This window comes from Amblyomma maculatum, chromosome 1 (genome assembly GCF_055883805.1).
Source record: "Amblyomma maculatum isolate TAMU_Amacu chromosome 1, ASM5588380v1, whole genome shotgun sequence".
Classification (NCBI taxonomy): domain Eukaryota; kingdom Metazoa; phylum Arthropoda; class Arachnida; order Ixodida; family Ixodidae; genus Amblyomma; species Amblyomma maculatum.
Window position 1 is genome coordinate 182,409,788 of NC_139344.1, and position 17,916 is coordinate 182,427,703.

Consider the following 17,916-nt stretch of genomic DNA (forward strand, 5'->3'; position numbering starts at 1 on the left):
CTATGCATGCAATAAAAAATGCGCCAGAAACATACTCTAATTTCCAGATATATAGTCTGCACTGTCTATAAAAACCAGCTAAAGAAAGGATAATTCGCATATGGCATACATTGCGTGTGACTCAGGTGTATGCATAGCAATAATGGCATAAGATGGTAAACACTCTTTTTTTTTTTTTGAAGTATTATGAGTGCTTTTCAATGCACACCATTGCCATCACGTGTGCAGGGCAAAGACCTCTGCCATATACATCAGCTAATTAACGGTTTCTTGTGCCAGCTGCACCCGCCTAGTCCTCACAAACTTCCTGGTCCCATCCGCCCACCTTTCTGCCTCCCTGTGTGACGTTTGCCTTCTCTTGAAATGCAGTCAGTTACCCTATAGCAACCATCGGCTAGCTTGCCCGAATATTAAATGCCCTGCCATGTCCATTTCTTCTTGGTTTCAACTAGAATATTAATAACTCACGTTTATTCCTGACCACTCTCTGTGCTCACTTACTGTCTCTTAGTGTTAAACCTATCGTTTTCTATATCAAAACTGTCTGCATTGTCTAAAAGTTCTGTTGAAACCTTTTTTTTAGCCTTCTCATGCTGCCCAATAGGCAGTACCGAAAAGATACAACTGTCACATATACTATTTACTTCTTGAGGTATACTACTGGGCAGCTGTCATTCATGATCTGAGAGCTAGTACCTGCCAAATGTACTCCAAGTCAATTTTATTTTTCTAATTATTTGACTGCCATCGAAGAGAGAGGCGATTGTTATACCTGTACTTATAAGACATATTTCCTAACCACTTCCAGGTCCTTGTTACCTACTGTAAACTCCTATTTGCTATCCTAGCCTATTAAGTGTTACTTTCATTTTCTCCATATAAAATTTTAGCCCTATTGCTCTACCTTGCCTGTCTAAATTCGTCCCCTGAGTTACTTTGCAAGGCACCAGTATCAATGAATCACAGGTTACTGAGGCGTCATCCTATACCCTTCAGTTAAAAAAAAAAAACAAAAAAAAAAACGGCTGAATTATTTGGTGAAATGAGAGATAGGGCAAAACTGTGCCTTTCTAAGTCAATGATTGTAATGGGGTCATTTGTCGTGCAGTTGCCTTCGTTTAGGGAGAGGCTTCAGAGATGAACATTCCTTTACTGGTGAACTTTGTACATGCAAGCCAGAACTCTCTGGCACAGAACTGGCCAGCCTTCTGAAAGCACAGTAAAAAAATAATTCGTTTCGGAGAGAACTTCCTCGTTATGACAATGATAAAAAATTGAAGTGCACTTTTCCCAACCTTCCACAATTTTTCTATGCATTTCTGAAGGCCCTGGTGGAACTGCTGGCTCAGACACTGCAGCCCTAGAGGTTTCTGTTGAGTCTTTATGGTCATGGAATGTTGACGCGGTCGATGCCTTCGTATCAAGCTCTGTTCGTTGAAACTTTTCAGGACGCGTCATGGAATCGAAGACCAATGTAGCTGGTGTCAAACAGATAAAAGTTGGACCCACATATATGCTGTGACATATAAGCGGCACTTTACAGAAAAAAAAAAAAAAAAAAAAAACATTTTCTCATGTCCTGCAAATTTTTGCCGCTGATGAATATATGCATAATACTGCTTTTACAACATATATATTGTAACAGCAAATTCAATTAACATCATTAAGCTGCCGTCAACACCATTTTTAATATTTTCTTCCCGCGCGCTTCAACAAAGAAATACTGAGTACTTCCGAAATACCGAGTGCATATGCATACGCGCACGCGCACACACACACACACACACACACACACACACACACACACACACACACACACACACACACACACACACACACACACACACACACACACACACACACACACACACACACACACACACACACACACACACACACACACACACACACACACACACACACACACACACACAAAGGGCTCCCTATTTCGTCTACACTTCACTTGAAGTCACTACAAATACTCACAGTAAGATTACGAAAAAATAATCGAGATCGCTGAACAATAGCGCGCCGATGCAGAAAAAAAAATTCCAAACAATCTGTAACGAGGGGGCAGCGGTGCAATGAGTTGGCGAGGCAAGTACGGAATGCAACACTTGCTTTGCGCTGTGTTTCGCAGTACTCACGAAAGTTTGGAGAAAGCTGCAGGGATGCGTGCCACCCAATCTATCACCCAACCTTTTTTGCAGAATCCATTTCAGTCCGGTCGATCTGAAACAATGCGATGCAAACGAACCTTTCGCCATCGCCGCTGCGCGACAAAGTTGAAAACAAAAATAAAAAAAAAAGAAAAAGAAAAGCTCCTGGGTCTGAGAGTAAGCGCAAGCAAAACACAAAAATGGTTGGTTGGTTGGTTGGTTGGTTGGTTGGTTGGTGTCTTTGGGTTATTCTTGGGGGGGGGGGGGGGGGGGATACCGGACACGGGTTATGCCGGCCTTAATTCGCGGCGGCACTCTTGGTGTCCACAAAAATGAACAGTTTATTACCTCACATCCGCCAGATTACAAACTATTCCTCCTCGCCTACCTTCTTTCTTCTCGCGCATGCGCAGCCACGGCCGGTCTCGAGGGAGAGAGCGCGCAAAAATCAGTAAGAATTCGCAGGAGCTGGGTGGTCGGTGCCCCTAGTCCAGGGCTCCGCTGGCAGCAGCTGACTTGCGGACTAGCTGGATAATCCAGGCTTGCTGGTCCAGGTTGTCGCTGGTCAGGGCCGCCTCCCACTGCTCGTGTGTCGGGCATGGCACTAGTAACGTTGGGTCAGGTTTGTCCTGGCATTCCCAAGAGATGTGATAGAGTGTGGGGCTTGCACCGCACCAAGGACAATAACTCGTGTATTTTGTTGGGCTTATCTTATTTAAAATGTGAAGATTATAGGGAATGTGTTTGTTAAACAATGGGAACTTTTCTCCTTGACTCTCCGCCGCCGCAAGGGGCACTGTTCGCTCCGCATCTGCTTCAGTGGCAGCGGGTGGCTTTTGCCTGGTTTCGTGCTGTCGCCCGCGGGTTTCGTTGTGAGTGCAGCCCCTAAATGAAAGATTACAGAAGGTAGACGCCGCAGCGGCATCCTGTCAGCGTGCTACACACGTGAATGGAGTCTTTATATTAAAAAACACTGTCGCTCAGCAAACGCTCGACAAGCATATGACATGTATTGCGGCATGGTATCTACTTTTGTTCATTTTAATCTGAATGTTTGCCCAAGCCTGTACAAGAAGATGAATAAAAAAAAGTGAGTGAGCAGTGATCACATCGAAGCTTCTTCAAGGCAAACATAACAGCAGCAATGGCGAAACCGTCTTTCAGCGCTAGATGAGAAACCATCGAGGTAACACCGAAGATGAAAATAATTTTATAAAAATGTAATGTAAGTTACACAATGCTTACATGACATAAAGTATTAGTATAACGTCAGAGTTAACGCTTTTAAGTTTTGTTTTCAATTTTGCTATAATTTATAGACCAGCAAATGTTTTATGTTGTATTATAAACATTATTTTAATTTTGCAAATAAACGTTGGTTTAATGAAATGTTTACACGATATCATGATTATTTCATGAAAAAACAGGAAATCTATTTCAAGCACTTAATTCCTAGCAATATTTTCTTTTTCTAGTATGTTTTTGAACTAATAGTTCCTTGTAACTATCTGTGCAGTAATGCCTTAGAGAGCAATCGCTGCCCCATTATTTTGGTAGAATGTTTTGCTTATTACACACTTGCCACTGTTACTCAAGGGACACTCCTCAATAATGGATATAAAAGTTTTTCTCTGTGCTATTTATTCAGAGGTGACTATAGGAGTTGTATGTCGCACTGTATTGCGCGCCTGGGCACCTAGTGTAGACACCGACGAAATCATCTCAGCTCTGCCGCAATCAGTAACCGAGGAACTGAAAGAAGTGATGATATCTCCTGTCATCCACTGTCACGTATTCTGGTTTAGCTTACGTCGCTGGATACATTGTGAAGTTAATCAGTGACTTCGGGTGCGACGTAATTGTGCTATCCTTCTTGAAACCAGCGAAAGTTCTGCGAGGAGAAGATTCTAGCGGACTGCATATTATCCAAAACCAGAGTTTGTAGCCCTCTTGGACAAGGTTGTGTCTTTTTTTTTTTTTTGAAAAAGCTGTCGTGCACCTACCACACACAAATGTCCTTGAAGTCCTTCAAATCTTAATCCAGCCAGCACTTGAGAACTCACCTTTGCTAAGTTGCCCGGAAGGCATTGACAATAGCCTTCGAAGGCATTGACAAGTGCATAGGCATACCAGCATGCGAGGTTGTAAAAAAAGCATTTTTTTTTGCTTTATTGCAAAAACTGCATGCATAAATAGTCTACACTAAAATAATATCGATGTTAAGGAATGGCATGGTAAAATGCAGGCCAACTGGAGTATTAAGAATCTACTTGAATAATTTTTTTTAATTATCCTTGGCCGTGACAGCTCTCCCCTTGGGGAGGTGGTGAAGGAAAAGGTATTTATTGAAACCTAATATTTCGGAATTAACGAGGAGATGATCAAGTTCTCTGTGGGCGGCCTCCGCAGGCCGGGATTCCAGGAGCAGTTACTATCCTGTGCATTTGCTCGATCAGCTGTTGCTGGTCTTTCAGGCCTAAGATGGAAAGAGCAGGCTGGGCTCCTCCTGCAATAGAAGGGAAAATGAAATTCAAGTTATCTGTGCTGAACTTTGATTACACATCTCCAAGGGCAACTGCCAGTTTCTCTCAATTGCTTTTCCCAGATGGCACTGTACGCATGCATCTCCATTCAGAACTGTCACATACTATATAGAAAGGTCATATAACTGCAGCAAAACCCATGCAGAATAACAAAAGATACAAACGTAGTTTGACCAGAACCTGGCATTCAGTATTTTAATGTTTTTATGTCGTCTCTTTGAACATGCCACTCTGACCAAACATGGCATGTTATGCTTGATGCTATGCGCCCTCAGCAATGCCCAAGACATGGAGTGCACATGCAGAGAAACTAAGCATAAAGGATGCTGTATATGAACATAAAGCACAGCCAGAGCATTGCAGTATTACACAGGTACGCATTGGCGGCAGAAACCTGCATTTTGAGCGGTTTAACAGGCAGATTTCTAAAGTCATTGTTCCTGCTCTGAAAAGAAGTGATCAATAATAACATCATTGAAAATTGTTACCTTTTTGTTCTGTAAACTGCACATTTCGCTGGTTTCCATGTACCCTCTACCAAAGACATTCCCTGGGCGTGTCGGGGGTATATAGACATCAACATCTAGGCTACAAGCGTCTAGAAAGCGTCTCCTTAGAGCAGCTGCGACGAAGTAACTTATCTGATAACATGCAAGCTGCTGCAGCAGAATAAAGATAGACATTTGACATGTGGCTAAAGCCCAATGTGGAAGCATAGCCCGCCGCAGTGATTGCGCAGTGTTCATGCTTCTACAAGAGTTAAAAGTAAAGTTATTTGTTTACCCACAGCGCTATATGTGACATTACAATAGCAAGGCTAATAGTTACACAAAACACAAAAAGCTGACAACCACAAGCTCCTGATGTATTACCGGCAGCATGCAGCATGGATGTTAGTTACTGAAATATGGTTGCATAATTCTGGCAACCAGCTGTGCATGTATGTCATGGATTTCTCAACTACGCACAACAAATTAAAAAAAAAATAATAGTATTTATAAATGCAGCCAGCTGTTCACAAGCAACACTGTAGCTTTTTTATGGGGAAGGTAGTGGGCGCCAAAGAAACTGCCCCTGTAAACGCACCTAATTTGCCCCTATGTAATATCGGGGACAAGTGTGTGAACTACACAAACTGCAATCAAAGCACATAACTTTTACATCGACCAGGAAACTCGGACCATACTTGTCGATGTGAAAGTTGAACGTTAGTTCTTTCATGTGTGCAAGAGAAATAAGGTCACAATTCGTTTACATCGCGATTCTAGTCCAAAATCTCCAGACATACTGTCCAGAGACTTTCGCCCCCGCAGTATAAGCCACCACTTGGGTAAGAGATTAGTAAAAGAAGTGTATAAAAGACATTAGTGCTGTTGGACAGCCATAGCTATAAAAATGGTATTGACATTGGAGTACTGCCTTAAGGCGGGGCCTAGGGCATTACAAAAGCAAGAGTTAGTGTCCGCTGGTCCTCATTTGAACGAACAAAAAGAGGGGGGGGGGAAGAAATCTACCTCAACTACATGTTTTGAGTGACACCAAGCCGCAGTTAGTATTAAAGATATCACACAGTTTTGTGGAAGATTTGGGAGCACTTTACTGCTTTCTTACAGGATTGGACAAGAGCTCACCATCTTCAGAAAGGCACGTTATATCCAAATGAAAATAGTGAATTTACTGCATCTGGCCACAACAACTTGCACACGGAGAGGAAGATGAACTGAAAATTTTATACATGAATGTACGTATTTACAACAGGTGAAACAATGACCATGATCTATGCCGAAGAGGAAAGAGATCAAAATCTAGCTCAGAACGAGTTCTCCAGGCCGCGGGGCCGTTTCATTAACTTCGGGACACCGCCCACATTTCTCATCCCCAATGACAACGAACTCACACATGACTGGCTAACAAACATTTTGGCATGTCTTTCCGCTTTCATAAGTTCTTCATCCTCTCCCTAATACAAGCAATGCCAAAGGGACAACAAATTCGTTTCACAACAAACGGAATTTAGAGAATGGACCTCGAAATGATTGGCTCACTAGGTCACATGCCAAACTCTCTCCCCTAGGAAAAAAAAAAGAGAAAAAATAAATAGAACCCATCAAAACGGTGTCCCACGTACGCAACCATTGCCCAAAGCTTGCATCCTTGGCGGCTCCTTTTACAGGGCAATTATTGCAATTATTGGCGTCCGAGTCAGCACCATTGCGGACCACATCAGAAGAGCCAACCCACATCCTCCCGCTCCGCATCATACCGTCACTGTTACACACTTGCCTTTTTTCAACGCCGCCATCTCCCACCATTGTTGACATTCAGGGTTGGAATCCTCAACGAGACCCCACTCAGCGCGCCTGCACTGAATAATAGTCACTTTTATGGGCTCCCCAACAAGGAAGAGGGCCTTACACCCTTCAACCTGACAGAGTTTTTTCTTTGAACGATAAGCAGTTCTTCCAAAAGAGGTGCTCGTTTCAAAGCTGTGCTACCTCCGGGTGATGGGTCCAGTCAGAGTACTAAGGACCCCTTAGTTGTATACTGTTCGTAAAGCTCCTGAAATAAAAATGAGCCGCCTACATGACACAGCAACGAGAACAAACTGCTTGTCCCCGCGTCTTCGAGTGCGACAGCAAAGTCCTCGGAAGAGGGGACTTCTTTCCCTCTCTGCCTACGTTTCCGTTAAGCACTGTAGCTGCCTCTCTGTGCGCGTCTCTCTGCCTCCTGTCCGAGGGCAAGTGGGAGACGGCCGCAGCTGGGCATTGAACAGGTGACCCAAAAAGAGCAGACTAATAATGGTGCCTAGCATACCCACCGATCCCTTACAGAAATCATTAAAGAAATGAAAGCAACACATCAGATAACGCTACAATATTTCTAAGTGCAAAGTCGACAACTCCAAGTCATATAAATATATGTACAGGGTCGTCCACTTCTAGCTATAACACAGACACTGCTTTCAAATCAACATTACGTACGAAACAGCCACATATCGATGCAAATCGGTGCACACACACAGGGACCCGGATGTGCTGCTTCACATGGCCTGCCACTTAGCTTTATTGTGTGGCCGGTTCGAACGCAACAGCGTTTTGAAGGCGGTGAGCATGTTATAGCTAGAAGTGGACGAGGCTGTACATCTCCGCACATTAACTAGACAGAAAAAGTGCACAGTAAACTAATAATTCAGTGTCTAGCAACACTATTAAAAGGGGATAAAGGCCACGGGGGGCTACGATTATTAGTACCGTTTTGCCTTTAAACTACAATAACATACTTGTTGCAAGCTTAAAATCAAAGATTCACACCTGTCCCACCCACAGCAATGGAACACACATCTCACTCAAGTCTGCAGAGAAAGAGCAAGCTAGACTATTACAGACGCACCCTTGGTTATTTTTCTGGCATTTCTGAGGGTGAAGAATCTGACTTGTCAGTAGCATGTATATGAATAAGAATCCTATGACAGTAAATGCATCAGATTTTCTGGAGTGGCTTTTCTTTGCTGACCACATATGAGGTGAGCTATCCAACTTGGCCTAGGTTTATTCTATGAATAACAAAGCTATAGCAGGTACACAGTCGTCCACTCAGGCTGAACATGCGAGTGCGTGGCATGCACTTTTTGAGATGCCACTGCATCCATCGCAGCTGCACACCGTAGCGAAGAGGCAGACAGCGTGAAGTACCAGTTCTAGTCCCTCTACCACCACTGGGGTCCCAAACTAGGGACCCCTTGTTTTTGTCAGGTCAGGCTCCCTCAGGGTCAGCTAGTGAGTAACCTCCTGTATTTGTATCTGATGGCAATGCTTTCCACCACCACCCACAATACGCAGCTGCGCATCATAGCAGATGTGAAGCAACAGCTCCTGGTCCTTCTATGCATAAGCCACTTTGCCTTGATGCATGCTTGCGCACCATAGTAAAGAGGCAGACGACATGACGCAGCAGCTCATGGTACCTTTACACGAGCCCCCCATTGTACTTCGATACGCACCATAGCAAATATACAGACTACGCCACACAGCAGCTCCTGGTCCCTCTATGCATAAGCCATCTTGCCTCAATATGCACCTGCGTACCTGAGCGAAGAGGCAGACGTGAAGCTGCAGCTCCTGGGCCCTCCATGCACAAGCCACTTAGCATCAATGCACGGCTGTGCACTGTAGTAAAGAGGCGAAGGACGTTAAGCAGCAGCTCCTGGTCCCTCTACACATCCGCCATTTTGCCTCGATGCGCATCTGCACACCGTAACAAACAGCCAGATGTGACAAAGAAGCTCCTGGTTTCTCTACACATAAACCACTTTGCCTCAATGCACGTCTGCACACCGGAGCAAAGAGGCAGATGATGTGAAGCTGGAGCGGCTGGTCCCTCTACGCACAAGCCACTTAGCCTTGATGCATGGCTGTGACGGATGCATTGCTATTTTGCAAACTGCATGCCACACATTCCCATTCAAGCTAAGAGTGGACGACTGTGTAAACGTAAAATACTGGTTATTTACTTCAATGGACAATGACAAAAAGTAACATGGTGGACAATGTAAAAAGAATTTGCTGCATAAAGTTTGTTGAAACCAGTTCTACATCCTACATGTAAACAAGCTAAAACCTTAATGCCGAAGGGATGTCCTGTGTGTTTAAAATCATCACGCTCAAACAACTTCAACACTGACAATCATGATTCAATATTAATAATATAGATAATGATACAATACTCACTTTTAGCCATACCAAAGAAATGAGAATGCAAAGGGATGTTGCTGTTTTTCCCCCGTGGATGACAGTTTTCCATGTTCAAAATGCTGCTTCCTGTTGGCCTACGAAATCGGCTACAGCAAATGGCATCTGAAAAATTTTCGGAAGCCTCATGCTAGTCTTCAACGAGAAAAGCATTGCCATACAGAAGCAGAACACAAATACTTTTACAACACACTAAAAGCACCAACTGCAGTGCTGTTTTTAGGATGACTAGGTAGAGGTTTTGCTGTAGCAAGCCAAATGTTAGCCTTCAATAAGGAAAGCATTCCCATACAGAAACAGAACACAAAAACTTTTACAACACATTAAAAGCATCAATTGCACAAATGCTTGTAAGATGACCAGGTACAGGTTTCTGCTATAGCCCACATCATGTGACCAGCGGTTATCAGAAGCCTTGTATGTGAGCATGATGCCCTAGATTCAATTTATGGCTATCACTGTATTAACAAGCATGGGTTTAAAGCTACTTTAATATGATAATCTAAGAACATGGTAAGAGCTTTCAGTGCGAGACATAAGCTCAGTATCATGCACTATAAGGTGCTGCATGGCTCTAGTGTAGCTTTGGCATTATCTCGCTGTCAATAATGCAGTGAAGTTCTGAGGAGCCTTTGAATATCTGTAAGGACAAAGCAACAACAATTTTGTTTTCATCTCACTTTTACTCAACTCGTTTTTTTTTTTGTTTTTTTTTAGAGCCCGCGGCTTGCATGGACTCCCAGTATGCCTGTTTTGCATAAAAGAAGGCGTTGCAGGCACCAGAGCTCACAGCCCAACTGTATCGCGGCGGCGGTATGTCAAATTCGTGCCAGAACAGCGCAGAACAACGGGTCAAGAAAAAGACAAGTGCTGACTTTTTTTTTTTCTCACATCTCCTTGTCCGGTTGTTCTGCGCGGTTCGGCCCCACATGCATAACCAACATGCGCAAGGTGCTGTCCTGGTTCGTCAAAGCTGAAGGAGAGTACTAAACCTTTAGTTATTTAGTAGCTACAGCCGTTCCTTCTGGAAACTGTAGTTGCCGTAAAGCTCGAGAGAGAAAGATCAGCGGCTGTCCATTAAAAAAAAAAAAAAAACTCGCGACGTTTTCACAAGTGTAGGCATGTCGCACGATAGGCTCGAGGAGTGCAAAAGTTTTCTCGTATAGTTTTTACAACTCAGCACGTTGCGCATGGTTAACAAATTAACTCCTTTAAAGCTCGGGCAGGCACTCCTTTATCAGAGACAGAGAAGTTGCGCGGCTTACTGGCGCAGCATCCAGTAATGCCGAGAAAGATGGCCCTCAGACTTGAGGCTGCACTTTAGTTAGTCGGCGCGGAGCCATCCTGTCAGTCTCGCCTAAAACACTCGACCGTTCGGCTGCTGTACAGAGCTGTTTCCTTACCCAAAAGCTCACCACTATCGGTGCATCGAAAAGTTCCACTAAAGAAACAAAAGTTCGGTGAAATACTTACTTTGGAATCGGCGGGTGAACAAAGTGTGCCAGCCGCACAAAGCCACAGCAAAAACGATGCTAGCAGTGCATTACAGCCGTAGGTATTTGTAACTGCGCAGAAAATGCAGAACACGGAAACGTGAAGCCATCTTCCATGACTAAACTTCAACTTGTCAGGTGGATTGGATTGGCTCATTTCAGATTTTTTTTAGGATAGGTTCGGTTTCGTTCTTTTTGAGCTCGCTGCTTGCTGCGTCTATTCAGCCACTGATTAAAATTTCACCGAAGCATCATGATAGAAAAATGTTTAATGGTCATTTAACTTTTAATCAAAAATTTTTGATGGAAGAATTCAACGATGAAACACGCAGAAAATAAAAAAAACTGTTTAATGAAAACGCTTTCTATCGCATTGATTCGCTCTGGCATCATATAATGCAGACTTGACGGTATTACTGATTTATACGCAGTTCAGACGAGCACGACGACTACAAACTATATCATAGCTGTGTAAAAGCAAATCCAGTGGCGGACGTACGGCGGCTGTCCGCTGGGCGAACGGATTCGACCATCCGCTTTCGTACGTACGCCGGAATTCCGGCGGACGTCCGAAATCGGCCGCCGAGTTGCGGCCGAGTTCGGTTGTCCGTCGGACGTCAGTGGCCGTCTGGGATAGGGCTCCTGATATCATTCTTGAATCTATATGCATGTGCATGCAGATTTGTATATGTAGTTACAGGCGGTTACAGAAAGGCTAAATTACTAACGCTAGTTGAATGAAAAAAAAAAAAGAAAATCAGCTAGGTATAACCATCATCAATTTCAAATCTTGCACATACCGAGTTGTCATTCTTCCAGTATTCTTCGCCGAGGATGCAGATTTTTACAACTTCTTTCTCTACCCGGAAAGGCACGCGTCCATAAGAATTTTTCCGTCATATGATGAATCATGGAGAACATGTAAAGAGGTACGCATTTATTAGATTCGTATAAATGACTCACATACACACACATGCACACACTCTCTCTCTCTTTCGCGCGCACGCAAATAAATTTTGCGCAATCCTTGCTACAATCGAAAAGCGAAATTATTGCTCTTATGTACAGTATAAAATTCACATTACAGCATTGCACAGTTCGCCTTAATGCTGTCGTGCTGCAGCTAAACGGCGCAAGAAAAATCGAGTAATGCTTGCATGCGTATACACATACATATATTACTGGCTAGAAGCGCCGTCACTGTGAAAAGAACTTACCTTTGGGTGACGAATCGAACTCTCGTGAAGTCCGCACAGCTATACTTTACGTTGTCAGCCGAGATCTCTCCGACTTTTTACAATCTTCTTCGCATTTCAGGTATCAATGTCAGTAGCCTCCCTCCTCATGTATGTCGCTGAGGTAGCGTCGCAAAATGAGTTCTTGACGTTCAGGAGCGTCACTCGTGGTCGCGAGGAAACAGTGGAATGGATAGAGAAGATCGAGAAGCGCGCACGCGGATCGGCGGCCGGAAGGAAGGCGCAGGAGCGCGCTTTTTTATGGTATGTATTTCTTGCCGACGCCATGACGTCACTGATCACGTGAAAAGCGGAGTCCCCGCCCCTAGACCGATTTGGTGTGAATGTAGCATCACCCAGTAAATAGCGAGCTGAACCCGCGAGGCTCCGCCCACTTTCCTCATGACGGCTGATGGGTACCTAGGTTCAGCACGGTCAGGGATTTCCCCAGCCGTCCCTGCTTTTTGTACCTGTTGTATTTTTGTTAATAATATGCATATTCAAGAGTGCATAAAAGTAATGCTTAAAACTTTATCTTGTCATTTTAGTTATTGTCTAACAAAATATTTTATACTTGCTACATTTATATGCTATTAACGCGGTAGTAATACGTTAGACACGTGACCACATTTCCCTAGGCACCCTACAACCACTGCGCCACCCCGGCGGGTAGTGCACTCTAGGGTGCGTTCCAATACCCCCTCGTAGACGTCTACTTAGACGGCTACGCGAGCAGCCGCCATCTTGGGACGCGTTCCAATTCTCGCGAAGCAGTCTCGCGAAGACGGCTTCGCCGAAGTCAACATCGATGCAGACTACTTTGCTGTCTAAACATGGCGGACAGAGCGCGTTTCGCGCTGAGCGAGTCGTGCGTGCGGTTGTTGCAGTAGTTGTGCGGTGGTCGGGCTCTTTGCGAACGCCGGAGTATATGCATATGAACGATCTTTCAAACGTGAGTTGTTACGTCAATGTATGCGCTAGCTAGAGGCTAATTTAGCTGTCTTTATGGTCGTGAGATTCATAGCACTGCAGATTCTTTTACCGCGCTTAAGAGGAAAGCGTGCGTTGGATGCTGTTGGTCTTCTCTTTTAACTTGACGAGTTTCTTCAGTCGTGATGTTATCGACGAACTCGTCGCTTTCTGGGCACATCGCCGGGAGTCAGGACGGCTACTGTACGGCGCACGTGTGTGTTTCTATCTTGCTGTAGTAGCCGTGGCAAACTCTTCCGCGGATTTTCAGTTAATCTCGGAATAACGAACTCGCCTGACGATGCCGACTTGTTGCGCATTGATTTTTTTGTGCCTGTAGATTATTAAAACGAGTTGTTGTCTTTGGTTTCCTCGTCTAGTGACTACAGACTACAGGTGTAACGGCACAGTTTTTCGTTTGCTGTAGCCGGTTATCACCTTTCGTCCGTAATCCCCTCAAGTTTACAGTATTTTGCATGTTTTCATTCGTACAGCTGTGTGAATGGGACATCTGAGAAGCATGTACACTTCAGCATCAGTAATAAAAAAGGAAAAACGGACTAACGTTCTCTTCCGTCAATTCGTGATATGGCTCATTGCGTGAGAAGTCGGTCTGCTACAAGTTAACCTATTAATAGTCTATCTACGCTGTGGCGATTACACATGTAATATTGTTGCTGCAAAAAATCGGCGAACCATTAAAAACGTGATTTTCACCTGTATTGTCGTAAATCTTTAAAGAAAACAGCGTTATAATAGTTGTTAAAACGGTTTAGTTCAACCTTTATGCCGCGAGGTGACGCTAGGCGTAAACAGGTAGACGCGTTCCAATACGCGAACCTGTAGACGTCTACTTAGACGTCTACGAAGCAGTCTTGCTAGACGTCTAAGAATTGGAACGCACCCCTAGTATAAGTCTAGTAACAACATTGCGGACTTGATGATGATGATGAGTTGATACATATCTTAGCGGTTAGATTTAGGGAAAAGAACAGAAAAAAAAGAACAATCTTACAGAAAAAAAAATAGGCACTGTACAGAGTTTGCGGCAGGATGACGCTCCACCCCCGTGCAATTCAGAATTAATGCGTAAAGTCAAAGCCAAAGAGCCAAAGTCAAAGTCAAAGCATCCAATGTTGCGGCTTACGGCGGTAGCTTGCTATAAAAATCGTGTATAGTGCAATAGTGCATAATTCCATGTTGTTTTAAACGCGCATATCAAACGAGTTTTGGCCTCCTTTGATTGCAGCTGACCAAATGTGAAACCTCGATTACGGTAAAAATTCCCGTAGTCCGTATCCTACGTACTTTCGGGTTTTCGGCCCCTGCTCATGCTTTCCTATCACCTGTCCTTTCAGCAGAAACTAGCGTCGGAAGGACACCACTGCTATGGACAACAGCGAAAACGCGCCGCGAAGTTTTGCTGGCGGTGAGAAAGAAATGGACAGGCTAGTAGAGAACGGCAAGAACAAAGTGCCCATTGAGTGCAAGTACTGCTCGTCGCGGATTCTCAACGTTGGCATGTGCGAATTGGTCTGCACACAGGTAACACAACCGCCTTGTGTTCTCAGTTTTTACCAGTCGTAAGGCGGGCGCTCCAAGTTGCGTACTTTGATCGTAATAGCAGGTTTTATTGCTCCTCGGCCCGAGTTCGTGGCTTAATACGCGCGATTACAGGTGTGCTGAAAACGATGAAACTGCATGAAGGTTGGTGGGAAGTCGTCCCAGTAGCGTGATAGTCTGCACTTTAGTGTTAAAAAGCAGTTGAGAGTAAATAAGTGCCCAAAGGGAATTCTGTTCACTTTTGATGAGTATCCATCTGTGAGTCCGTATGGACAAGAATGAGGGCAATGTTTTGCGTGTAGGCCCTGTTGTTTCTTTGTGCTTGTCTCACTTGCGTCGTAATTGGGATCAATTTCAGAACGCAAACGTTAAGCTAGCTTTTATTTCTTTTTTTCCAGTAATCACATATTTGCCAGGCAGTGTTACAATGTTTGATTGCTGTTGTGGCAACAGATTACAGATAAACGTTTGTCTTTTTGCCCTTTCCGCAGTATGACTTGCCAGTGGTGGATGGTGACAGCAAGGTGGTTGAAAAGGTGACAGACTTTTGGTGTGTAAATGACATCTACACTTTTGAGAACATTGGATTCAGTAACACTGTTGGCCAGACCAAATATCTGGCTTGTGCTGACTGCGAGCGTGGCCCTGTGGGCTGGCACAGCTTGGAGACAAGGAAATCGTTTGTGGCCCTTTCAAGAGTGCGCCATCTGTGAAACTCTTGTCATGCATCTAATTGTGGTGCATTCATAGGCATGGATTGCCTTGGTGGTGACAGTGTAGTGCCTGATTCTGTTACCCTGTGAAGTAATACTTGGTCATAGGTAGTGCTTGCTTCTCTAACTAAAGTATCGACAAGCCTGCTACATGGCTTCTCATTTTTAAAAATTCGCTTTGTAATTAAGCATTAGCTATCTAAATAAATTTTTTCAGTCCTGCTTGTAAGGGAAATGCTTTGTATTCTTCGACAGTGGTTCATACAGCAGTGCTTTGGACGACGAACTTCAGCTGTGGCATTGTTGTTTTCATTTTTATCTTCAGTAGAGGACTTTGCCATGTTTACAGTGGGTGATAATGTACAACATGTTGTATGTTTACTTTCTTTTACCGATGTTAAAGAAAACAGCAAAAGTTGGCAGTGAACCTGCAGCATTTTGCTTGATGTGCTGCTATAATGGAGTTGAATGTGCTTAGGGGCAATTTTTTATGCTGTTATGGGATTTGTAATATTGGCTTGCAAAATGCAGTAAATGTTTATACTGTTGTAGAGGTTGCATTCATGAATTTATGGGTCTTGTTGCTTTTCACATATCTTGAAACATCTATGGAGCATGTAATATGATATCACATGCTCATGTTTTCCTTATGTTTTTGGTGATACAGTGAGCAATACAAAATAAAGCTTCACATTGAGAGGCATTGCACTCGTATCAGCCATTTGACAAAAGGCAGTCAGTCAGTTTTTGTTCCAAGTTTCAAATATTGTCATTTGACATGCCATGAAGTTTGGATTTTTTTATTTGCATAGTGTCCTGTGGTAGTTATTGCTTTTGATGCAGAAAAAAAATTGGTTTTACACTCCTGAATCAGTGAAGCTGAGCTCTATATCAGTTTTTTTGTGGGCATCTCTTAAAAACCAAATGCCATAGTAGATGGCATTCCGTCAGCGGCAGCTGCTTTTCGATGGAGGCGAAAAGCAAGGCACCCTTGTACTGTGCTATGTTATTGCACGTTAAAGAACCTCCGGTGGTCGAAATTTCCAGAGCTGTCCACTACGGCGTCTCTCATAGAGTCACATTGTGACAATGAACACCATGAACCAAGCCAAACAAACCGTAGTTGATGACATTGTTTATGATACATAATTTGTCTGTCTTGTTGCATCCCAATGTCTTTATTGTATACCTTGGATCAGTAAAGAACCAACCTTGCACCCTGTTGCAGTGGCTCAGTGGTTGCAGCACTTTTAACTGCTGAATCCAAAAATATGGGATAAAATCCCAGTCACTGTGGTTGCTTTTCGATGAAGGCAAAAAAGCAAGGCACATGTAAAAACTCCAGGTGGTCAAAGTTTCTGTAGTCCCCCTTTATGGTCTCCCACATAGCCCGAGTTGCTCTGGGACATTAAACCCTATAACCACAAACCAGACCCAACCTTGCTATTTTTCCTTAGTGATGAATAATTGTGTTTTGTGTGGTGACACTTTAATGTAGCCTGACTGAGAAAATGCGTTAACCCTTTATAAAGCACGAGATTTTTATGATGTATGAGGCTGTTGTCACATTGACACTGCACATGTATTGGGTAGACTCTGCTACAGCTCCTTGGTTAGGGTACTCTCGTACTGAGCAGATTGCCCCCAGTTTGATAGTTCGGTGTTGCCATGTTTCAATGAAGCCAAAACACAAGGATTACTGTGTGATGTTGATGAACCCTGGGGCGTTGAAATTATCTCAGGCCCTCCACTATGTGGTGTCCCTTGTAGCCCGAATCACTTTGGTACGTTAAACCCATCAGCAAAATTTAAATAAGTTTGATTGCATGCATTTTAGCTTTCGTTAAGCTGGTGCAGTTTACTTTCCCATATTTAGCGTAACAAACTTTCAACAGAGGTATAGAAAATGAAAATGTTTTCTGCACATTGTTTGAAGTCTGTACTGCTGCTGATGATAGGAGCTGTTAATAATTCATTTACAGACTAAAGAATAATAAATAAATAGCTGAGCTCAACAAATTAATAATATACTATTGTTCTATTTTAAAACACTCATTAACCACCTCACACAAAGCAAAGGGCACTAAGGCTCAATGACAATTTCACCTTTGTGCTATATACCTTTTAGTGAACCTTGGAGAAATTTTTTTTCTAAAGGGGGGGGGGGGGGGGGGGGGAGGGAGCAGACTGTTGCACTAGTGTGGGGCAGCTAGTTCATCTCCAATCTTTTGCTTGGAGCACAGACCAGTGTCAAGCATGGCAGTGCCCTTCCACCTCTTTAGAAAAGGCCTGCACGCTGCAAATTTGATGTCTTGTTCTAGCGAAATCAAGCACCTTTGTTAGAAGGGGCACTGAAGTTTGCTGTGTGACAGGTTACCAGACTGTTTTCAGAGTTGAATGATATGTCATATGGCACTGGTGTTGTGCTGACATGCCATAGCTGTGTTGCTTAGGACTATGCAAATGGCGAGCATCGGTGGTCGTGGGACATAT

At 43.7% G+C, this 17,916-nt stretch overlaps 1 protein-coding gene and 1 long non-coding RNA gene across 6 annotated transcripts; one reads left to right on the forward strand and one right to left on the reverse strand.

The window, feature by feature from the left end:
* Positions 1-4,483: 4,483 nt before the first annotated feature.
* LOC146205057 (uncharacterized) lies at positions 4,484-11,179 on the reverse strand. 4 transcript variants are annotated; one of them, XR_014704113.1, is made up of 3 exons: positions 10,924-11,179; positions 9,442-9,555; positions 4,484-4,665 (listed from the first exon to the last, which is right to left on the reverse strand). It is a non-coding gene; the product is annotated as an uncharacterized LOC146205057 (long non-coding RNA). The 4 variants fall into 4 exon arrangements; XR_014704112.1 differs by having other exon boundaries at positions 9,430-9,555; positions 10,924-11,157; XR_014704114.1 differs by lacking the exons at positions 9,442-9,555; positions 10,924-11,179 and adding an exon at positions 8,780-9,411.
* A 3,071-nt stretch (positions 11,180-14,250) lies between these two features.
* strat (RAB interacting factor STRAT) lies at positions 14,251-16,641 on the forward strand. Of its 2 annotated transcripts, none has more exons than XM_084589743.1 (3): positions 14,251-14,423; positions 14,506-14,692; positions 15,202-16,641. In XM_084589743.1, the coding sequence occupies exons 2-3, from the start codon at positions 14,537-14,539 to the stop codon at positions 15,421-15,423; spliced, it is 378 nt and encodes a 125-aa protein (XP_084445869.1). In that variant the 5' UTR covers positions 14,251-14,423; positions 14,506-14,536; the 3' UTR covers positions 15,424-16,641. The 2 variants fall into 2 exon arrangements, with proteins under 2 accessions (XP_084445869.1, XP_084445870.1); XM_084589744.1 differs by having other exon boundaries at positions 14,252-14,423; positions 14,509-14,692.
* Positions 16,642-17,916: the final 1,275 nt, after the last annotated feature.